General features: G+C 43.1%; 1 protein-coding gene across 3 annotated transcripts in view; it reads left to right on the forward strand.

Annotated features, from left to right (window-relative positions):
- Nucleotides 1–24,910, forward strand: part of TTC7A (tetratricopeptide repeat domain 7A) — a 390,080-nt gene that overhangs the window by 304,148 nt on the left and 61,022 nt on the right. For 2 of the 3 annotated variants that reach the window (XM_077282426.1, XM_077282428.1), the window contains 2 exons: nucleotides 14,387–14,521; nucleotides 24,302–24,504. In XM_077282426.1, the coding sequence (XP_077138541.1) occupies nucleotides 14,387–14,521; nucleotides 24,302–24,504 (338 nt within the window). The remainder of the gene's footprint in view (nucleotides 1–14,386; nucleotides 14,522–24,301; nucleotides 24,505–24,910) is intronic. The other variant, XM_077282427.1, reaches the window with a different exon arrangement.

Here is a 24,910-nt window from a genome sequence, read left to right on the forward strand (position 1 = left end):
GACTAGCTAGATAACCAATGAAAAACACCTGCAGTCCGGAAAGAATGGAGAAAGGCAAAAGGTACTCAGCACCCGGACAGCGATAGATCCTGCTCTGGCTCAGAGATGCCTACAGAAGAGCACAGGACCGCCTGATCGAATCCCCAAGCATGATGCTGAGTTTGGCAAATGCCAGGAGAATGTTACCTATCTGACTACATTTTCACCTGTAAAGTTTGGTGGAGGAGGGATAATGCTGTTAGGTTTTTTTTCAGTGGCCATACTCGGCCCCTTAGTTCAAGTGAAGGGAAATCTTAACCCCTTAACGACTGCCGATACGCCTTTTAATGGCAGCAGTTAAGGGTACTTATTCCTTGGCACTGCTTTTTACCGGCGCTGAGAAATAAGGTTATAGCACCCCCCCCCCCCAGCACCATTTAAGTCGGTTTTTACCGACCCCAGTGTTGCAATCACCGTTATTCACGGAATAATGGTGACCGCAAAAAAAAAGTTTGATTTCCTATTTAATTTCTCTCTCCTCTGATATGATCTAGCACATCAGAGGAGAGAGAAATGGGGTCCCCTGGGTACCTCCGGTGTCCCTGGACCCTCCTGCATCCCCCGATCCTGTCCCTGGCCATCGGCGTCTTCTTCCGGGAAGAAAATGGCGGGCGCATGCACAATGTGCCTGCTGAGATCTGCCATTCGGTACCCGGCAACAATATGAAATTTTTCCTATTGGTTCATTTTGATTACTGTGATAGACCCTTATCACCACCTTAGTAAGGTAAAAATAAAAAAATATATTTATTTCCATTTTTCCGTTAGGGTTGGACTAGGGATAGGGTTGGGGCTAGAGCTGGGGAAAGGGTTGGCATAGGGTTAGGGTTGGGCTAGGATTAGGGTTGGGGCTTGGGTTAGGGATGGGGCTAGAGCTAGGGTTAGGGTTGGGCTAGGGTTAGGGGTGGTCTAGGGTTAGGGGTGGTCTAGGGTTAGGGTTTGGGGTTAGGTTTGGAGTTAGGGTTGTGTTGGGCTTAGGGTTGTGGTTAGGGTTAGGGTTGTGGCTGTGGTTGGGATTACAGTTAGGGTTGGGATTAGGGTTAGGGGTGTGTTGGGGTTAGGATTGTAGTTAAGGTTATGGTTGGGATTAGGGTTAGGGGTGTGTTGGGGTTAAGGCTGGAGTTAGAATTGGGGGGTTTGCACTGTTCAGGGGGTCTCCAAACATGACATGGCGCCACCATTGATTCCAGCCAATTTAAACGGTGCTCCGTCCCTTCTGAGCCCTGCCATGCGCCCAAACAGTGGCTTTCCCCCACATACGGGGTATCGGCGTACTTAGGAGAAATTGCACAACAAAATTTGTGGTCCATTTTCTCCTGATACCCTTGTGAAAATAAAAAAAATTGGTTCCAAAGTAAATTTTTGCGAAAAAAGAAAAATGTTCATTTTTTCCTTCCACATTGCTTTAGTTCTTGTGAATCACCTGAAGGGTTAATAAACTTCTTGAATGTGGTTTTGCGTGGTGCAGTATTTAGAATGGTGTCACTTTTGGGTATTTTCTGTTTTATTGACCCCCCAAACTCACTTCAAATGTGAGGTGGTCCCTAAAAAAATGGTTTTGTAAATTTTGTTGGAAAAATGAGAAATCACTGGTCAACTTTTAACTAGTGATGAGCAAATATACTCGTTACTCGAGATTTCTCGAGCATGCTCGGGTGTCCTCCGAGTATTTTTTAGTGCTCGGAGATTTAGTTTTTCTTGCCGCAGTGAATGATTTACATCTGTTAGCCAGCATAAGTACATGTGGGGATTCCCTAGTAACCAGGCAACCCCCACATGTACTTATGCTAGCTAACAGATGTAAATCATTCAGCTGCGGCAAGAAAAACTAAATCTCTGAGTGCTAAAAAATACTCGGAGGACCCCCGAGCGTGCTCGAGAAATCTCGAGTAATGAGTATATTCTATCATCACTACTTTTAACCCTTATAACAAAAGAAAAATTATGTTTCCAAAATTGTGCTGATGTAAACTTGACATATGTGAAATGTTATTTATTAACTATTTTGTGTGATATGACTCTGATTTAAGGGTACAAATATTAAAAGTTTTAAAATTTTCATATAATTTGCCAAATTTCCGTTTTTTTCATAAATAAACGCAAGTTATAGCAAAGAAATGTTACCACTAACATAAAGTACAATATGTCATGAAAAAACATTCTCAGAATCAGCGGGATACGTTGAAGCGTTCCAGAGTTATAACTTCATAAAGTGACAGTGGTCAGAATTGTGAAAATTTGCTCAGTCATTAAGTACCATATTGGCTCTGTCACTAAGGGGTTAAGGCTTCAGCACAAGACACTATGGACAATTGTAGCTTCCAACTGTTTGAGAACAGTTTGGGGATGGTAACTTTCTGTTCTCAATGATCGTGCCCAGTGGACAAAGCAAAGACATGGTTGCGGGAGTTTTATATGGAAGAACATGACCGGCCGCACAGACCCTGGACCTCAACCCCATCCAAAACCTTTGGCATGAACGAGAACGAAGATTGTGAGCCCGGCCTCTGCTCCAACATCAGGGTCTGTCCTCATAAATGTTCTTCTGGATGAACGGGCAAAAGTTCCCGTAGAATCCTCCAAAATCTTGTAGAAGGCCTTCCTAGAAGAACGGGAGCTGTTATAGAGGGGAAAATCGGTATTAATACCTTTGGACCTGGAACAGGATGTCATGAAAGGTGCAATGTGTAGGTGTTCTAGTTCTCCTGTCCATATAGTGGAGTTTCAGATCGTCGTTACTCACGCAGCAATAAAACCATCTGTTTATTTGAATGCACATATGAGACAATCGCGCGACATTTGCATATACATACATTGTATTTCCATGGTATTTTTTTATTATTATTTGTTTCCCTTTTAAGAAAACTCCAGCATAACTAATATATGCAAAGGTCAGGAGTTTGCCATGAATTAAATGGTATCAGTGTTTATCAGATTAACAGCTGCTAACCCAGCTGTTCACTAATATCCTGGCTCAGTAGGTAGGTTAAAGCATTGGCTTCAAGACCTCTCCACATGTTTTGGGCTGAAAAATCTCTCAGCAGAGCATTGAATCTTGTTAAAAGGACAACAACAAAAATAAAACTATTATTAATGTATAGAAAAATAACATAAAACAATTTTGTGTCCTTACTGAAAAATACCACCATGAGCTCAACTACAGCATCTACGCCAAACTGAGCTGATCATGTTGAAGACGCGGGAGAACATAGTTCGGCCCTTTTCACTGGCATTATGGGATATATAGGCTGGAGATCGTTCTCGCGCTCAGGCAGCCATATGTTATGTGCTACAGACAGCGGCCGAGCAAGATGATACCCAGAGGCTGATATAGGCATAGCAAACAATCAAAAATGTATATAAATGTAAAAAAATAAAATCATAAATTTGCAGAAATGGTCCTATAGATGAATTCAGGAGATGAAATGAATGAGAAACATGTCTTAGACTTATTACATAGTTCCCAATAGTCCTGAATTTGGCAAGACTGTCCCAATCATTCAGATGAATTCTTGCCAAAATTTGTCAGGGTCAAAGGAAGCGAACTCCAAAGTCGGAGGTATTATTCTGTTTGGGGGCTTTTTTAGGGCAAGACTTAAATATTATAGAAACTTGATTCCAGCTCGCCCTGTTGCTCCATGCTCATCCACCTGGCGCTCAGACAACAGCCTCACCCTGGCCTCACATCAAGGAAAATAGAAAAAATTGGAGTCCGGCTCAACAGGACTAGATTTTCCTTTTCTTTTTATTTTTCAAAAGAAAATATAGTGCATTCAAAAGAAAAATTTACATGGTCGACATGAACCAGTCGACGCATTTCGACTGCACTAGGCAGTCTTGCTCTTGACTCAAGAGCAAGACTGCCTAGTGCAGTCGAAACGCATCGACTGGGTCATGTCGACCATGTACATTTTTCTTTTGTATGCACTGTTATGGTTCTCAATGGCAAGAGAACATAGCCCAGCAAACATAAGAACTAGCTCTTGGAAGGATGGAAACTAAACTGACCATGAACTAAACCTGCCGCACAACTAACAGTAGCCAGGTAGCGTAGCCTGCGTTTTATCCCTAGACGCCCAGCGCCGGCCGGAGGACTAACTAATCCTGGCAGAGGAAAATATAGTCCTGGCTCACCTCTAGAGAAATTTCCCCGAAAGGCAGACAGAGGCCCCCACAAATATTGGCGGTGATTTTAGATGAAATGACAAACGTAGTATGAAAATAGGTTTAGCAAAATTGAGGTCCGCTTACTAGATAGCAGGAAGACAGAAAGGGCACTTTCATGGTCAGCTGAAAACCCTATCAAAACACCATCCTGAAATTACTTTAAGACTCTAGTATTAACTCATAACATCAGAGTGGCAATTTCAGATCACAAGAGCTTTCCAGACACAGAAACGAAACTACAGCTGTGAACTGGAACAAAATGCAAAAACAAACAAGGACTAAAGTCCAACTTAGCTGGGAGTTGTCTAGCAGCAGGAACATGCACAGAAAGGCTTCTGATTACAATGTTGACCGGCATGGAAGTGACAGAGGAGCAAGGCTAAATAGCGACTCCCACATCCTGATGGAAACAGGTGAACAGAGAGGATGATGCACACCAGTTCAACTCCACCAGTGGCCACCGGGGGAGCCCAAAATCCAATTTCACAACAGTACCCCCCCCTCAAGGAGGGGGCACCGAACCCTCACCAGAACCACCAGGGCGATCAGGATGAGCCCTATGAAAGGCACGGACCAAATCGGAGGCATGAACATCAGAGGCAGTCACCCAAGAATTATCCTCCTGACCGTATCCCTTCCATTTGACCAGATACTGGAGTTTCCGTCTGGAAACACGGGAGTCCAAGATTTTTTCCACAACGTACTCCAACTCGCCCTCAACCAACACCGGAGCAGGAGGCTCAACGGAAGGCACAACCGGTACCTCATACCTGCGCAATAATGACCGATGAAAAACATTATGAATAGAAAAAGATGCAGGGAGGTCCAAACGGAAGGACACAGGGTTAAGAATCTCCAATATCTTGTACGGGCCGATGAACCGAGGCTTAAACTTGGGAGAAGAAACCCTCATAGGGACAAAACGAGAAGACAACCACACCAAGTCCCCAACACAAAGCCGAGGACCAACCCGACGCCGGCGGTTGGCAAAAAGCTGAGTCTTCTCCTGGGACAACTTCAAATTGTCCACTACCTGCCCCCAAATCTGATGCAACCTCTCCACCACAGCATCCACTCCAGGACAATCCGAAGATTCCACCTGACCAGAAGAAAATCGAGGATGAAACCCCGAATTACAGAAAAAGGGAGACACCAAGGTGGCAGAGCTGGCCTGATTATTGAGGGCAAACTCCACTAAAGGCAAAAAAGCAACCCAATCATCCTGATCTGCAGACACAAAACACCTCAAATATGTCTCCAAGGTCTGATTCGTCCGCTCGGTCTGGCCATTAGTCTGAGGATGGAAAGCAGACGAGAAAGACAAATCTATGCCCATCCTAGCACAGAATGCTCGCCAAAATCTAGACACGAATTGGGTACCTCTGTCAGAAACGATATTCTCCGGAATACCATGCAAACGGACCACATTTTGAAAAAACAGAGGAACCAACTCGGAAGAAGAAGGCAACTTAGGCAGGGGAACCAAATGGACCATCTTAGAGAAACGATCACACACCACCCAGATGACAGACATCTTCTGAGAAACAGGAAGATCCGAAATAAAATCCATCGAGATGTGCGTCCAGGGCCTCTTCGGGATAGGCAAGGGCAACAACAATCCACTAGCCCGAGAACAACAAGGCTTGGCCCGAGCACAAACGTCACAAGACTGCACGAAGCCTCGCACATCTCGAGACAGGGAAGGCCACCAGAAGGACCTTGCCACCAAATCCCTGGTACCAAAGATTCCAGGATGACCTGCCAACGCAGAAGAATGAACCTCAGAAATGACTTTACTGGTCCAATCATCAGGAACAAACAGTCTACCAGGTGGGCAACGATCAGGTCTATCCGCCTGAAACTCCTGCAAGGCCCGCCGCAGGTCTGGAGAAACGGCAGACAATATCACTCCATCCTTAAGGATACCTGTAGGTTCAGAATTACCAGGGGAGTCAGGCTCAAAACTCCTAGAAAGGGCATCCGCCTTAACATTCTTAGAACCCGGCAGGTAGGACACCACAAAATTAAACCGAGAGAAAAACAACGACCAGCGCGCCTGTCTAGGATTCAGGCGTCTGGCGGACTCAAGATAAATTAGATTTTTGTGGTCAGTCAATACCACCACCTGATGTCTAGCCCCCTCAAGCCAATGACGCCACTCATCAAAAGCCCACTTCATGGCCAAAAGCTCCCGATTCCCAACATCATAATTCCGCTCGGCGGGCGAAAATTTACGCGAGAAAAAAGCACAAGGTCTCATCACGGAGCAATCGGAACTTCTCTGCGACAAAACCGCCCCAGCTCCGATTTCAGAAGCGTTGACCTCAACCTGAAAAGGAAGAGCAACATCAGGCTGACGCAACACAGGGGCGGAAGAAAAGCGGCGCTTAAGCTCCCGAAAGGCCTCCACAGCATCAGGGGACCAATCAGCAACATCAGCACCCTTCTTAGTCAAATCAGTCAATGGTTTAACAACATCAGAAAAACCAGCAATAAATCGACGATAAAAGTTAGCAAAGCCCAAAAATTTCTGAAGACTCTTAAGAGAAGAGGGTTGCGTCCAATCACAAATAGCCTGAACCTTGACAGGATCCATCTCGATGGAAGAGGGGGAAAAAATATATCCCAAAAAGGAAATCTTTTGAACCCCAAAAACGCACTTAGAACCCTTCACACACAAGGAATTAGACCGCAAAACCTGAAAAACCCTCCTGACCTGCTGGACATGAGAGTCCCAGTCATCCGAAAAAATCAAAATATCATCCAGATACACAATCATAAATTTATCCAAATAATCACGGAAAATGTCATGCATAAAGGACTGAAAGACTGAAGGGGCATTTGAAAGACCAAAAGGCATCACCAAATACTCAAAGTGGCCCTCGGGCGTATTAAATGCGGTTTTCCACTCATCCCCCTGCTTAATTCGCACCAAATTATACGCCCCACGGAGATCTATCTTAGAGAACCACTTGGCCCCCTTTATGCGAGCAAACAAATCAGTCAGCAGTGGCAACGGATATTGATATTTAACCGTGATTTTATTCAAAAGCCGATAATCAATGCACGGCCTCAAAGAGCCATCTTTCTTAGCCACAAAGAAAAAACCGGCTCCTAAGGGAGATGACGAAGGACGAATATGTCCCTTTTCCAAGGACTCCTTTATATATTCTCGCATAGCAGCATGTTCAGGCACAGACAGATTAAATAAACGACCCTTAGGGTATTTACTACCCGGAATCAAATCTATGGCACAATCGCACTCCCGGTGCGGAGGTAATGAACCAAGCTTAGGTTCTTCAAAAACGTCACGATATTCAGTCAAGAATTCAGGAATCTCAGAGGGAATAGATGATGAAATGGAAACCACAGGTACGTCCCCATGCGTCCCCTTACATCCCCAGCTTAACACAGACATAGCTTTCCAGTCAAGGACTGGGTTATGAGATTGCAGCCATGGCAATCCAAGCACCAACACATCATGTAGGTTATACAGCACAAGAAAGCGAATAATCTCCTGGTGATCCGGATTAATCCGCATAGTTACTTGTGTCCAGTATTGTGGTTTTTTGCTAGCCAATGGGGTGGAGTCAATCCCCTTCAGGGGTATAGGAGTTTCAAGAGGCTCCAAATCATACCCACAGCGTTTGGCAAAGGACCAATCCATAAGACTCAAAGCGGCGCCAGAGTCGACATAGGCATCCGCGGTAATAGATGATAAAGAACAAATCAGGGTCACAGATAGAATAAACTTAGACTGTAAAGTGCCAATTGAAACAGACTTATCAAGCTTCTTAGTACGCTTAGAGCATGCTGATATAACATGAGCTGAATCACCGCAATAGAAGCACAACCCATTTTTTCGTCTAAAATTCTGCCGTTCACCTCTGGACAGAATTCCATCACATCGCATATTCTCTGGCGTCTTCTCAGTAGACACCGCCAAATGGTGCACAGGTTTGCGCTCCCGCAGACGCCTATCGATCTGGATAGCCATTGTCATGGACTCATTCAGACCCGCAGGCACAGGGAACCCCACCATAACATCCTTAATGGCATCAGAGAGACCCTCTCTGAAATTCGCCGCCAGGGCGCACTCATTCCACTGAGTAAGCACAGCCCATTTACGGAATTTCTGGCAGTATATTTCAGCTTCGTCTTGCCCCTGAGATAGGGACATCAAGGCCTTTTCCGCCTGAAGTTCTAACTGAGGTTCCTCATAAAGCAACCCCAAGGCCAGAAAAAACGCATCCACATTGAGCAACGCAGGATCCCCTGGAGCCAATGCAAAAGCCCAATCCTGAGGGTCGCCCCGGAGCAAGGAAATCACAATCCTGACCTGCTGAGCAGGATCTCCAGCAGAGCGAGATTTCAGGGACAAAAACAACTTGCAATTATTTTTGAAATTTTGAAAGCAAGATCTATTCCCCGAGAAAAATTCAGGCAAAGGAATTCTAGGTTCAGATATAGGAACATGAACAACAAAATCTTGTAAATTTTGAACTTTCGTGGAGAGATTATTCAAACCTGCAGCTAAACTCTGAATATCCATTTTAAACAGGTGAACACAAAGCCATTCCAGGATTAGAAGGAGAGAGAGAGAGAAAGGCTGCAATATAGGCAGACTTGCAAGAGATTCAATTACAAGCACACTCAGAACTGAAGGGAAAAAAAAAAAAAAAAAATCTTCAGCAGACTTCTCTTTTCTCTCCTTTCTCAGTCAATTAATTTAACCCTTTGTGGCCGGTCAAACTGTTATGGTTCTCAATGGCAAGAGAACATAGCCCAGCAAACATAAGAACTAGCTCTTGGAAGGATGGAAACTAAACTGACCATGAACTAAACCTGCCGCACAACTAACAGTAGCCGGGTAGCGTAGCCTGCGTTTTATCCCTAGACGCCCAGCGCCGGCCGGAGGACTAACTAATCCTGGCAGAGGAAAATATAGTCCTGGCTCACCTCTAGAGAAATTTCCCCGAAAGGCAGACAGAGGCCCCCACAAATATTGGCGGTGATTTTAGATGAAATGACAAACGTAGTATGAAAATAGGTTTAGCAAAATTGAGGTCCGCTTACTAGATAGCAGGAAGACAGAAAGGGCACTTTCATGGTCAGCTGAAAACCCTATCAAAACACCATCCTGAAATTACTTTAAGACTCTAGTATTAACTCATAACATCAGAGTGGCAATTTCAGATCACAAGAGCTTTCCAGACACAGAAACGAAACTACAGCTGTGAACTGGAACAAAATGCAAAAACAAACAAGGACTAAAGTCCAACTTAGCTGGGAGTTGTCTAGCAGCAGGAACATGCACAGAAAGGCTTCTGATTACAATGTTGACCGGCATGGAAGTGACAGAGGAGCAAGGCTAAATAGCGACTCCCACATCCTGATGGAAACAGGTGAACAGAGAGGATGATGCACACCAGTTCAATTCCACCAGTGGCCACCGGGGGAGCCCAAAATCCAATTTCACAACAATGCACTATATTTTCTTTTGAAAAATGAAAAGGAAAATCCAGTCCTGCTGAGCCGGACACCAAAACTTAAATATCCCTACATTGCCAACAGTAATGTATAAAGTATGCTAGAATGGTTTTCATAGGCGAGCATTTACTGTAAGATATGCGGTTGTATTACCGGGCAATGATTATTTTTATTGTTCATTTTATTCCCAATAAGTAAAATTAAGCAGATTTCCAAATAGTCTTCGTTAAGAGTCTCCAACTGTTTGCTGATGTAGAGTCCGTGCATCTCCTATTCCATAGCTGGCTGTGCTGCTACTTCAGACATTTCAGCTAGTGATGAGCGAATATACTCGTTGCTTGGGTTTTCCCGAGCACGCTCGGGTGGTCTCCCAGTATTTATGACTGCTCGGAGATTTAGTTTTCCTTGCCGCAGTTGAATGATTTACAGCTACTAGACAGCTTGAATACATGTGGGGATTCCCTAGCAACCAGGCAACCCCCACATGTACTCAGGCTGGCTAGCAGCTGTAAATCATTCAGTTGTATCAACAAAAAATAAATCTCTGTATCTATCAGGTCAGGGGAGAGGAGCTGTGGAAGGGGTATATAAGGGGTACATTTATGGGCTGTAGAAGGCTTAATTACAAACATAGGCAGCCACCAAGTTACATGATGGTCAATGGCTAATATATGACTGGAGTAAGATTTCTGGCGTAAGGAACTCCAGGGCTCGACATGAATTAGACGAGTTGTGGCATCACACCCCCGCTGCATGAAAATACCTAAAGATGTGTCATCAATACCTTTTTTTTACATAAATGTCACTATATAAGGTCTTGATTTATTGCAAAATGAGCTGTAATTTTGCTAAGTGCCCTTTTGCCACACGTATATAAGCTTTACAGTTGTAATACTTTTTTATGGGCGCAATGGAGAAAAAAAATCCCAATTAACTTTTACGCCATTTACCGATCACCATAAATGTCCTGTTCGCTATATTAAAGAGAAAAGAAAGCGCCTTGTACGGATCAATAAAGTTACAGCTTAAAACGGTCAGTTGCGCTGCTCACCTGCTGCGTCAGGCCGCAATAAACACAATTAACTCTCCAATGGCTGCAGCCAATCCCTCTGGATCTCAGATGTTGAGCGTCTGGATTGAAAATGGTGAAATAATTAGAAAAACATATATTCCTTGGGCTGCATCAAAGCTCTGCCAATGATCGGAGATTGAAAAGTATATCTCTATAAAACTTCTTTATTAAAGCGACGCGTTTTGAGCCGCTCCAGCTCCTTCCTCAGGCTCATACCTTTGTTGCAGCCCAAGGAATATATGTTTTTTCTAACTGTTCCCTGTATTGTTCGGGTTGTTACTATTACACGGGTACCAAATATATTTGGTATTTTCTGATTTGTGACATTTATTTTCAAATAGTGCATCAGAAATGTCATTATTCAGATTATTTTTCAGAATTTTTTTTTAGTAATTTTGTATAAAATATTGCTATATTGCGGGTATATAAAGATGTACTGGCATATAGAGATGAATTGCTATGTACCAGTACGATATGGCTATAAAAAAGAAGAATACAATTTAGCTCTTTAGGCAGAAAAAATATCCCCTATTCTTAGCAATGCAGCCTGCGGCTCACAGTTAGGCTAAGTTCACATTAGGAGATTTTAAAGGGGTTTTTTTTTTTCAGCAAAACCTGATCTTTTGGCAGGAAAGAAGCTGCAGAAAAAAAGCAGGTTATGCTTAGTTTTACTTGTTTTTTTCTTGCGTTTTTTTGTGCGTTTTTGTTCCGGTTTTGGCATGCTAGATTTGTCTCTTGTTCATGCTGATAAAGTTTAGTGTTAAAAAAAAAAGTCTAAAATTCTATAGAATCAGGTTTTGGCACATATGCACTATGTCCACCCATGATTGATTTTTCCAGTACTCGTCTTCACCTCTATAGTGATCATAGCCAGGTAGCGCCATGATTATCGATACTTTTTGTAAATGGTGCCTGTAGGGTCAACCAAGTGAGCCTTGCTGACATATATCACTGACTGTGCCAAACTTGTGCATACGGAGGCGATGTGTATGGAGAAATAGGACTTTGCTTAGATTTATTTTCATTCTAATCATTGCTTGTGTGAATACCCAGGACGGCTAATTAACACATAAATACCGATACTCATTAACACATGAACATGTAAATAGATGGATTAACATATGAATACCTATATTAACATGTGGTTATATTTGTGTTAATAATCAAAGCTGTAGGGGGTATCAAGTCTTAGTGCGAAAAAAGCAAAATAGACTTTCAGCCAATAATGAATAATATTATTAATGAAGCTTGTTGACGGTTTCCAGGTAGCTAGTAATTTATTTTGAGTAAAGATGATCTATCTTACTTTATTTTTTTAATTTGCTGATTATATGGTATCAGTTTACCAGAGTCTGTGGAAAAACCTGTTCCGGTCCTTTAGCCCTCATCAGCACAGGATATAGAGCTGTATGATATACTTTACCGTGGGCCTCTCACCGAGCCGACCAATCTCATACGTCGAACTGCCCTGAAAGATCACACAGAAAAATTAAGAGAAATTAGAAAACTGTATAGTCGTGGCCAAAAGTTTTGAGTCTGACACCAATTTTGGTTTTGCAAAGTTTACTGCTTCAGTGTTTTTAGATCTTTTAGCTAAATATTTCTACAGTCGCAGAAGTATAAGCAATTATAGGTTTTTACACTTTTATTATCAAATATGTAAAGAAGTAGAGGTGCTGCCCACAACCCCCTTGAAGATATGGGTGGTAATATAATGCATTGCACTGTTTAAAATGTGATTTTATCTGTTTAGTAATTTGCATGCACTTAGTTGTATACAGATAGAGTTGATAGTTGGGACTAGCCCAGAATGGGAGGGGGTATGTAGGGTGACAGAAGATGACTTCCTGATAGTGAGTCAGTTAGAGCCCAGTGTTCAGCAGAGACAGACCTGAGGTCTAACAGGTGGTAGGCTGACATGTTATAGCGTGTTGTGTGTGAAGAGGGAAGACCACAGGACATCAGATAATACGTCCTGAGGACCAAGGAAATGTAACAGAGAGATTTGATAGATTGGAACCCAGAGGCCACCTTTATGGAACGGAATTTTATTCAGGGTAAGTAGAAGGCCCACTAAAAGGGGATTGAACGAGAGGGAATTGTATCAGCAGGTCTTTAATGAACAGCTATCTACAGTGAAAGGGAGCTCAATTGTGTGTATTGAAAGGAAGCAAAGGTCCCCATATTGGGACTTAAACTCTGCTACGGAGAATAGTGGACTTTCAAGGTTCTAATGAGGAGTCTTAGGCCGGGTTCACACTAGCGTTTGTGTACGCAGCATAGGGCTGCGTCCTTCGTACCTTCAGATCCGCATACATCTCATCTGCATCCGTCCTGCGTACCTATCTTTAACATTGTGTACGCAGGGACATGCGTGGTCATGCGTTGTATGCGGATGCGTCCCCGTGCGGCGTTTTGATGTGCCCACAGAACGCAACATGTTACAATTTCTGTGTTTTTGGTTTTCCAGCCGCCTTTTTAGGATTGATTTAGGTTCTCATAGGGATTGAGACCTGGGGAGTTTCCTGGCCATGGACAAAAAATTTCAATGTTTTGTTCTTCGAACCACTTATTTTTGCCTTGTGAAATTCCTCCAGATGTCCCAGTCTAACTGGGCTTCATCAAAGAAAATAACTTTGCCCCAGTCCTCCACAGTCCCTGTATTTCCTATAAAGTTAGGTTCTCTGATAAAGCCTCCTTCAGACTGTTTGGGACATCTGAAAGCGTGTTGTCCGGAGAAGAAAAGGTGAGCTCTACCAGGAGTTCTGTGTTATGTCATCAGCATCTTGAGACCATTCATATGTTGGGTTTCCTTTCATCCAAGGGAGTTGGCTCACTCACTATTTTGCCTAAGAACACAGCCATGAATAAAGAATGGGATTTAAACATCTTCCGAGAGCAACGTCTCTCAACGATTCAGAAGCAATGTGGTGCTGATGCTTTTTATGGAATCCATGTCATAAGACAAAAGTGATACCTAAGTTGCGCGATGAACAAAGTATTGACATTTTTGGTCCATGGCCAGGAAATTTCCCATATCTCAAGCCCATTGAGAACCTGTGATCAATCCTTAAAAAGTAGGAGGACAAACATTACACAGAAATTGTGATCATCTCCAAGCACTGGTTAGGCAACAATTTGTGGTCATCAGTCAGGATTTGGCTCGTAAACTGATATCCAGCTGCCAGAGTCAAGGGCAGAAGTCCTGAAAAATAAGGGTCAACGCTGTAATATGTATTGAGTCTTTAAAAAAACTTGATGTATTTGTCAAAAAAAGTTTAAAAACGTATAAAAGACTTATAGTTGTACTTCAGCAACCATAGAAACATCTGTCTAAAGATCTAAAAACACTGAAGCAGCAAACTCAGTCTGAAAACTTTTGGCCACGGCTATAATATGCAAATGGTGTATAAGGGAAGTCCTAAGTGGAGGACCTCTGTATATGACAGCCACATGCACTATGCTGCATATAGGCGGGATTGTCCTCATGGGTCCACCCCATATTAATAGCATCTGCTCAATTTCTCATCCAATGAAATGCATAAGGTAACAGAAGTTATACCTGTATAGTTATGGTACAGAGTGTTTATATATATTTATATTCTTGTCTTCACTTAGGATCCCAGCGTGCGTCTTCTATCGCTGCATCTCGCATGGAGCAAGCCATGTCGGAAATAACCATGCACAGCGGCACGCAGAAGCAGGGACCCATGCAGCAGTGGGTTACCCTGGAGCAGATATGGCTGCAGGCAGGTAAGGGCTGCCACATTCGGGGACTGATATCACCTGTACCACATTTTTCGTCAGTGATTTATGAAAATGTCCACTTTTACAATGTTTAACCACTAGGCGTTAATGTTATCATCCACCAAACTACAAAGCAACAGAGCTCTCCTAATGGCCAGGAGCGGCTGTGAATTATTCATCACACTCACATGACGGAAACAAAAGAAAGCGCATATATAATTCATTAATTGTGTATACAGATTACTGCAGCCCCTGCCAAAAAAACACAACTACTTCATGCCACTCCTAATTCAGCCGGAAGTAAACTGCATCATTATTTTTTTTCTTTTCTGTTCTCTTCTATTTGTTTTGTGCAGATTACGAGGTGTATGACGTCTGTGTGTCAGCGGCATGGAGTACAGGCTTTCCTGTCTTTATCTGCGGAGGCTCTTTTATGGGATTTTATAAAGGGTTTCCCATAGAGCACACAGGCGGTCTGCACCTTCTGCGATATCACACGTCTCCAGCACTTGTAGATTTCTTTACAGAGCTCCTATTGTTCTTATTATCGTTGTTCGACACTAACGCGCGTCGAGGTAGCCATCTCCCCCAGTGTGAAATATATTATTCACCCCAGCGCTCCTGTGTGTTTTATATATTACTTGGGGGGGAAAAAAAAGTCTTAAAATTCTTTATTGTGCCATTTCCCCTGGAAATGTATGAATATATTGACAATTGGGTGTTACCCATTTCCATTTTGAATTAGGTGTGGCTTTAAATATCTCCACACTGTCAGCAGTAATAGGACAATGCCAGGCGTGCTCTACTGTAGAAAGGTAGTGGTAATTCGCAGTTGTCAATTTATTCATATATTTCCAAAAGATGTAATATAGGACTGGCACAATGCAGGAAGCAGATCTCTAAGGCCGGGATCAAACTCGCCCGAGTCTCTTGCCTCAATAGCCGACACTGCCGCCGGCACTCGGGACCGGAGCGTGCGGCTGCATGTATTTCTACTGAACGCTCCGTTCCCGAGTGCCGGCGGCAGTGTCGGCTATTGAGGCAAGAGACTCGGGCGAGTTTCTTGCATTGAACTCGCAAGTGTGACCCCGGCCTAAGGTTAAGTTCCCACCATGAATTTTTGACGGTGCATAGTTTCACTGTGCAAAATACGCAGCGTCTTACAGGTATAGTAAAATGGATGGGATTTATAGACATCTCCTGCCCACTGTCACTTTCTCTTTTGCTGTTTATGTTCAGATTTTTCCAGTAGGCTTGCATTAGCTGCAGACAATCAACAGGTAAAAAAAACCCGCATGTAATCAGAGTTTTATTTAAAACATGGCATACCAAAAAGAGATGGTGACTGCAGCATCAAAATCGGTTCTCCGCCCACGGCTGTTATCCAGTTAAATCTCGCTTTCAGTCTCTGGCATTTAAGAAGCGCCGATAGTGGCGCGTGTCAGTCCACGCTTCCTGTGACATGATTGCGGGGTACCAGTGGTTTGCCATGACAGCCGGGAGTCTGCTGATGACGCCCCCTGTGCCTGTCATTATGATCCTCCTGTGAACACTGTGTTATTGATTTCTGCTCTATGTATAGCACAAGCGATCGGACTATTGAAGCTTCAAGTTCCCTAGGGGGACTATTAAATACAGTAAAAAGTTTTTTTTTTTAAAAAGGTTTTATAAAAAATCCCACAAAAGTTCAAATCACCCTCCTTTTGCTCTATTGAAAATAAAACGGTTACCATCTGTGAAAATAAAGAACCTCATCCACAACTCCCACAAAAGACGTCAAGCTGTCATTGATATTAGAGGGGGCAATACACGGTATTAAGAAATGGGGTATGTGAACTTTTGATCAGGGTGATCTGGATGTTTTGGGTTGTCATTATGATTTAAAAAGAGGAAACACAGTAGTTTGACAATAAATGGCTTCACCCAACCACTAACCATGAGTGGAGAAAAAGTTTTGGTGTTATCATTCATATTCTCTGAAAAAGGCCAAGAAAGCAAAAATTCTGCCGGGGTATGTAAACTTTTCAGCACAATTGTATCTGCCATTTACATTCTGTTGATAATGATAAAATAGTTATGACATTCACCTGCACAGCATGGTGCCGCCTGGTGTTCAAAGTATAAAACAATGTGCACATCCACCTAGGACACTGAGTGCTGGTGGACACAGGCGCTCTCACAGCCATGTCTTGGCACAGTGATCCTCTGATCATCATAGGGCAACGTTCTTCTCTGATGGAGTTACTCAGTGTCCTGGCTTCAGCGCCGATCTGTGCGTCTTCCCTCTTTGGTGGCTGAATCCCTGTGCTCCTTGTGTTCCCTCAGGTGCGTAGTTACCATAGTAATCCAGTCCACAGCTCTGATATCACATCTCAAGGTCTTTTAAGGCCTGCTCAGGCAGCAGCACACCGCCTGAGTATTCAAGCAGTGCAGCATCCAGGCTGATTACCTTGCTTGGACTGCCATAAAGCAAATCTAACATTACATCTCTGGACTCTTCTACTGTTCTCTTAACGTGTATCACCAGCACAAGTCTTCCTCTAAACAAAGATTCCTGTCTGCCAATCTGGCTCTGCTGTTCCTGGGTACTGTCAACACCCTGTGTTCTGCTACAACAAGGTGCCTGTCAATCAATCCGTCTCTGCTTTTTCTTGGTTCTACTTGCACACTAGGCTCTGCTGCAATAAAGTGCCTAACTGTCAGCTGGCTTTCCTGTTTTTGGGTTTCTGCACACCCAGCTGTACTACATCGAGGTACCTCTCCGGATACCCTTCTCTGCAGTTCCAGGTCCCGTCCAGTTATCCTGTTGTGCTGTGCCCCTGCACCCACGGCTCTCTTCTAAGCCGTCCATCCAACCCAATGAGTAGCGAAATTACCCCCTTCCCGGTGAGCAGTATCAGCCGGATTTGTCAGAGCGTACATATTCATATATTTTATACCTTCACTAATCTGGATCCTAAACAGTCACGTAATTTGCAGCCCGTGTCTCCCAATGCAAATTCTCCAACATAGCCCCTAACTATCATAGGTCTGTAATAGTATTGGTCTCCTAATATCGGCCAAAGGGACCACTTAAATCTCTTAGGCTCCAGGGCCCGTGGGCGACTGCAACACCTGCACCTATTAGAGTTACGCCCCTGATCCACAATGAACTTCTGCGAATGTGCCAAGGGCGATGGGAGTAATCTGCACTGCTGATTAAAGATAAGCCTCCATGAGATGTAGAAATGCTGGTTTAATGTCAACGCTCTTTGGAGTCACTCAAACTCCTTCTTCAGGACAAACCACACTTTTGTTTTCTCTTTATAACGTGGATAAGACCCTAATGCGCTTTTGCATTGTTTATCTGTGGGGGTAGGTAGTTGGGTCTGTATTGTTAGCTGCCAGAGGGGGAAGGAAACTGATTCTGTACAGATTCCATCCCCTTGCATCACATCAGAAGCAGCGAGGGTGGACACAAGGAAGCATAAAAAAAGATATTTTTATGCTTGAAAATACTTTTTATATTTGATATTACTTTGAAACCAGTGGACTTTTTTATGTAAGTGATTCATGGGATAAAACCTTTCAGAAGAATTCAATGGTCTCCATTAATCCACAAACTAGATATACTGAGATTTTTTTTTTCAGAAAACTATCATCTTCTCAGCTCCACATTCCATATGTTGCCCCCATATAGGAGTAGATGTTTGATGTGATGGGTTAGCTATGAATACCACCAGGCAACGGTGGGACGAACGTGCCCTCCAATCATATATATTCCATACCAAATCCATGGTAATATAACCGCCTCCGCTCTCCTAGGAAGTCTTTCCACAAGATTTCGGAGAGGTCTGTGGGAGTTTATGATCATCCAGAAGAGCATTTAAGAGGTCAGACACTGATGTTGGAGGAGAGGGCCGAGCTCACAATTTATCCCATCGGTGTCGGATGTGTCAAGGTCATGACTTTGTGCATCCACTGTATGTCGATAGCTATCTCATCAGTCCCATAGAAGTGAATGGAGCGACGGTCATACATGCAAACTACCATTCTATTCAGAATGAGATTTCGGGACCCCATTTTCGATATCAGTCAGACCCTTGGTGTATTTAGTGTGAAACCCTCTTTCATTTTACCCTTTAGCGGAAAAAGGGGCTGAACCATAGAAAACCAGCCCCAGTCCATTATCGTTCCTCCTCCAAATTTTGCACTAGGCACTACACATCCCGGTAGGTACCATCCTCCAAACCCAGCCTCCTCTGTCAGACTGCCACGGATATGCCATACTCTAGCTCTGAACCTTATTGATCTTAGACCTGTAATAATTCTACTTTACAATCATTACGGGAGGTCGGAGGCCGCTAACGTGCCGGGTTCCTGGCACAGAGTCGTTCCCATTTCCAAGCTGTGAGCGTTTGCTGCCTGTAGTAGGATTATTATGTTGCATTTACAGAAAACTCTCGCTGTTTACCCATCCTACAGACTGTGATATTAAAATGCACATTTTTTATCAAGCAATATGGTCTGTCAAAGGCGTCGTCTCCGATGAATTCCGAATACCTGCATTAGCGCTGCCTGCAGCATCATTTCACATGCCGGCAGAATGTTGATTTCCATCCTGTCCTAGTTAAGCTCCAGTCTCATTTTCTGCAGCACAGTACATGACAACTTCTGGGAAAATAAAGATTTTTCCCGTGACATCTATAATTGTTGCACATAAATGAGATTAAGATAATTTGCCGCCACAACGGAGCCCAGTGACACACGGTAACATACGATATTCTATCATTAGCTGCATAGAAACATGCGGGGGGGGGGGGGGCACAAAGCAGCACAATTACGTCTCCTCTATGACGTTCTCATGATTTTTCTACTACATTTTTATTTGACATTTAACCTTCTGATTTTGGGAATGCAGTCAAAAATTATGCGCAATATGTAAAGTTACAGTAAAACTTCACCCTTGAAGCCACTTGAAAGGGTTTTCCACATTTGACAGCTCCTTTTCTCAAAAGTGCCCCCCCCCCCCCCCCCTGTAATTTAAAGGGAAGCAATCATCAGAAAAATCATTCACTATTGTTTAACCCCTTCATGACCGGGGGTATTTTCGTTTTTGCGTTTTCGTTTTTTGTTCCCCTTCTTCCCAGAGCCATAACTTTTTTATTTTTGGTCAATATGGCCATGTGAGGGCTTGTTATTTGTGGGACAAGTTGTACTTTCGAACGACACCATTGGTTTTAACATATCGCGTACTGGAAAATGAAAAAAAAATTCCAACTGCGGTGAAATTGCAAAAAAAAAGTGGGATTCCACAATTGTTTTTTGTTTTGCTTTTTTACTATATTCACTAAATTCTAAAACTGACCTACCATTATGATTCTACAGGTCATTACGAGTTCATAGACACCAAACATGTCTAGGTTCTTTTTTATCTAAAAAAAAAATTGCACCATTTTCCGATACCCGTAGCGTCTCCATTTTTCGTGATCTCACGTTGGGTGCGGGCTTATTTTTTGCGTGCCTGACGTTTTTAAAGGTATGTCTTTGTGGTATTTTCCTGTTGAAGGGGTCAGATAGACCTTGAATCGCGTTGAATAAACCACCAGAGTTTTTCATTACATTTGAATCTGTATTATTGTGGCAGCGCGGACTAAATCGACAAAGTATCCTGCACAACGTTAAAGCTTTTTTGCAATAGCACCAAAAAATCGGCAACCTTGACGTTCAAAGACCAGGAAGCTTACTGTAGCAATGAGAGACATATCATGCTTACTTCCCTTTAAATGAGAAAATGATCAGCAGTGCCGTCAACTCCGAACTGGCAGCAACTATACAAGAAAACATAGGAACCAGGGTGCAGAAAAATGGCAGCAGGTGCTTTGGACTGATGAGTCAAACTGTACAATATTTGTTCACCAAAGGGCTGCAGAGCAATTTATTAGAGTGTCTGCAGGCGGCAGTGAAGCATGGTGGAGGCTCCTTACAAGTTTGTGGCTGCATTTCAGCGAATTAAGTCGGGTATTTGATCAAGATGAATGGTTTGCTCAATCCTGAGAAATGTAGGCAGATACAGTATTATGCAATACTACGAGGAAGCTGTCTGATTGGCCCTAAATGTTTTCTGCTGCAGGGCAATGACCCAAAAATATAGCCAATGTAATTAAGAAGTATCTACAGCTAAAAGAAACCAGCAAATCCAGAAAGTGTTGATGATATGACCTCCACAGCACCCTGATTTCATTGAGTTTTTCTGGGATTACATGAAGCTCTTTCTACATTACTAAATATTGACATTGCATCACGAAGAAGGAAAGGTTGTAGAATTATGAAAATCAAAGGATCAATAGAAATGTTAATCATATGTAAATGTTGATAAAATGGAAATCTTATCTAGTATGAGCGCCATGTGCAGAAATCCTCAAACTTAAATGCTCTGATTGCTATAAAAATAATAATTGTTGTCCTACGGAATGTTCTCTCTGAATGCACTTGGGCAAATCATCAAGATCCGCTGCTGGCAGCTTCCTTTGCAAGTGCTGATCTGTGTTGTCCCATTGGTTCCACAACTAAATTAATGCAACCCTTGGCTTTTAATTTACCTGAAATGAAGACTAGAGGGCTCTAGCTACTGTACATTATGCCACCCTCATCATAATCCTGGGAGTAGACCCAGTGTGATGTTCCCTTATGAAGGACACTTAATGGTATTTCTCTCTGGGTTTCCAGACCAATCCTGTACAGCCATTTCTGAAAATTGGCCAAGGAGCCTTGTTTTCAACACAACAATTGCATATTACATGTTGCTCGTGCTTCAATGAGCCACCTGCTTGGCCTCAACATATCACATTGGCCTGTAGTATCTTTGGACTTGTCTCCCATTGAGCTCATCTTGGATGTCATTGATCAGAAAATGCAAAGGAAGCTGCCAGCAGCAGATCTTGATGATTGGATCAAATCCATTCAGCACAGCAGAACATTCCTGAGAAAACCATTAAATCAGCACTCCAGCATTTTTTATGTCACTGCTGGAGTGATGCAACTAATCTTCCGCTCTTTCTAGCACCGCTCCAGTCCCTTGCCATCATCTTTTGACCACAACATCTGACTTCCCGGAAGTCAGACATAACAATCACAATCTCTCAACATAGGTTTATGAAAGCCTTATTCTGGCACTCATAGACTTTGAGTTGTGATTTCCGGCTTGATCAGCAAACACTAGAATGATCCGAGAGGTCAAAGCCCTCAAAAGACCGCCAGGACCGGCGCTGAGAACAGGTGAAGACGGCGGCTGTTGAGTATAACACTAGGGACAGGGAACTTAGATTAGATACATCACTCAAGCACTACAATGAAAAAAAAACACTGAAGTTATGCTTTAATAACCTTACTGATATCAGCCAATTAATTTCTTCTCATACTCAACTGTCATGACCATGCACAAGTGACGATATCTCCCCGAGGATCACAAGGCGCCATTTATTGTGCATATTAAAAAAGTCCATTGTGGAAAGCTCTGCTTTGAAGAACTCATTATGTGAAGGATTTCATAGACGAGCTGAATTATATAATCTAGATTGGCGGTATAATTGGTGTGCATTGACCACGGTGAGATCTCCATTGTAGGTGAGCTTACGGTATAATCGTGTGCTATGTGAGGCATCCAGACGTGCAGAACCCAGTGGGTTAACCTTCTGTTCTGTACATCATCCCAGTTCTCTGTTGTGGGTCTTGTCATGTGCCGAAATCTTTTGATACCGTTACATTTTGATCCATGTTGTGTACTGCTTGATTGAAACCCTACAATTGAATTCTGTAGCTCCGCTGACAGTCACACAGCAGCGCCATGCCAATTATTTTCCTTCCCGCACACTGGAAAATAATGGGCTACAGCAGGGCTAAAGGTATGGATAAATACAGTACAGCGGTAGGTTTTTTTCCTATCCTCATCGTGGATACCAGCATACGCTTCTTATATAATGAATAACACGGATCATGTCCTTCCACGCTGACTTTTAAAGAGCACCTGTCAGCATGTTTTTACATATGGAAGTAGTGGTGTGGCGGTATAGGGGGTTTTCTCTACAATAAAAAGTGTGGGTTTTTTTTGTAGAGATCCAATGTACCGATCATGAGAAATCTATGCAAATCAGGCTACAAGTGCACTTGGGGGAGTGTGTGTCAAGTGCATTGACACTCCCCCTGTGCACTTCCTGAATATGGCTTCTACTCTAGATTTCTCAAGACCAGCACATCAGATCTTTAAAGAAAAAAAAAGGTAATTTTTATTGGAGAACAAGCTAACATGGAGAAAGTTAAAATCAACCATTTCTTTAGGCGATTTGTGTTTTGGACCGTGGTACAAAATCTGCACCTGAGGCTAAACTGTAAGCTGTTTGTGAATGACAAACCCGTACTGTCTGATATACGAGGAACTTCAGAGGAGAAGTTGGACTTTGGATGGCGAAGTTCAATAGACACAGACTTTAATGAATTCCTGGAAAATCCCTTTAACTTGTCTACCAATGGGCAATGTAATAACATGATAAAATAAGGATATGTCACCTTTCAAATACTTCTCATTCCAGTGCCTGCTGGTCCTGGAGCCAATAAATGGCCCTAGCAGTTGCATGCCATGTATTCTTACAGAGGCCAGAGAGTGGGGAACAGTCGATTTTATTCCGCCTATAGAAGATTAAATGAATTACGAGCTGACCTGGAAGCGCTGAGTGTTGGGACATCCACTTGGCAAATGAGATCCAGTGTGGATAAACATAATGCTACACATATGGGGTCTTATCATTTGTATTTGCTCTAGGGACAGTCACTTATAGTGAAGGATTTGGATGTGTAAGGCTACTTTCACACATCTGTTTTTCGCTGTCAGGCATAATCCGGCGGCGGGATGTATCGCTGGATCCGGCAAAATTTGTGAAAAACTTATGCAACGGATCAGTTTTTCTGCCGGATCTGATTAGCTGTTCTGGCCAATCGGATCAGGTAAGTTTCTGGAAGAGAGAGAGGAAGAGAGAGAGAGACCCAGACCCCAGAATGGAAAATACAAGTTCTGGGCATATGCAGTTTAAAAAAATGGAATCCGTCCCCGGAATCACTCGTTGACGGATTCCGGCACCATAGGCTTCCATTATAGGAAAAGCCGGACAGCGCCGGATCAGGCGCTGTCCGGTTTTTTGCCGGACACAAAAAAGTTCCTTTGTCCGGTCGCCGGAGATTCAGATCTCAGTAAACGGACTCTCCGATCAAACGTGGATCAGAGTTTGAGCCGAGTACCATTACCACAATCATAACCAATTCTCTTGGAAGAGGGAATCATCCTCGCGTGACCCCGAGCTAGGGGCTCATTTAGACATCAGTGCAAATCGGTCCCATCTTGAACCACAGGACAGACACTGGCGCCAAGTCATCGACCGGAGCTTGATATATTTCTATGAGGCGGTCGCGCTCGGGTCAGGAGATACGTGGCCAGTCCACACATTAGCCCTCCGTGCTCGGACCGATTTGCACTGACGTCTCCATGAGCCCTAACCATGGAAGATGGTGCCATCACTCCACAGATTGGCCTGATTTATCTACTCTAATATGTCACTTTCTAATCAGGGGAATCCTGGGAAGATTACTGGTGGAGAGGTTATATTATTATGCTTGTTTGTATCCTTGCAGAGCGTACAGGTGTTGTATGACAGCCTGTCAGTCAGTCCCCTACACGTTTATAGAGCAGGAAAAATTGGTCGAAATTAGAAATAATGAGTTATTTATTGTACTGTTTTTTTTTTCTTTATTGTGTAGCTGAACTCTTTATGGAACAACAGCATATGAAAGAAGCAGGCTTTTGTATCCAGGAGGCAGCCAGCCTTTTCCCCACATCACACACTGTGCTGTACATGCGTGGGAAGCTCGCGGAGATGAAAGGCTGTTTGGAGGAGGCAAAGCAGATATACAATGAAGCACTAACAGTCAATCCAGATGGAGTGAAAATTATGCACAGCCTGGTAAGTTTGTGGGTTCTTAGCTCCACTCACTGTGTAAGTGTTTTCAGACTGCAGCTGTGGGCTCCATTGTTGCATTGATTGTGCGGTAATATTAAGGCATTATTTTTAGAAGGAGCCTTCTCGGTTTGTAATTTTTTTTCCCTATAAATTGTTTTAGATTTTGTAGAAGTACAGTAGTTGGGAAAATAAATTGCTAATCCTTTTTTGGAAAAATAGAAATCACATATATTTCTACTTGGCCAATACTCTATGATGGTCGCCATTATGCAATGTGAGACAGATTTGTAGAAGATTGTTTAGTCTTTGGAGCAAATGGTGCCACCTCCTTCATTGATGGGCTTGGAATGATATAAGTTCAGTAAATGGATGCGTTAATGTGACCTGTTACCATAATAGGCTGATGCAT

This window comes from Ranitomeya variabilis, chromosome 2 (genome assembly GCF_051348905.1).
Source record: "Ranitomeya variabilis isolate aRanVar5 chromosome 2, aRanVar5.hap1, whole genome shotgun sequence".
Classification (NCBI taxonomy): domain Eukaryota; kingdom Metazoa; phylum Chordata; class Amphibia; order Anura; family Dendrobatidae; genus Ranitomeya; species Ranitomeya variabilis.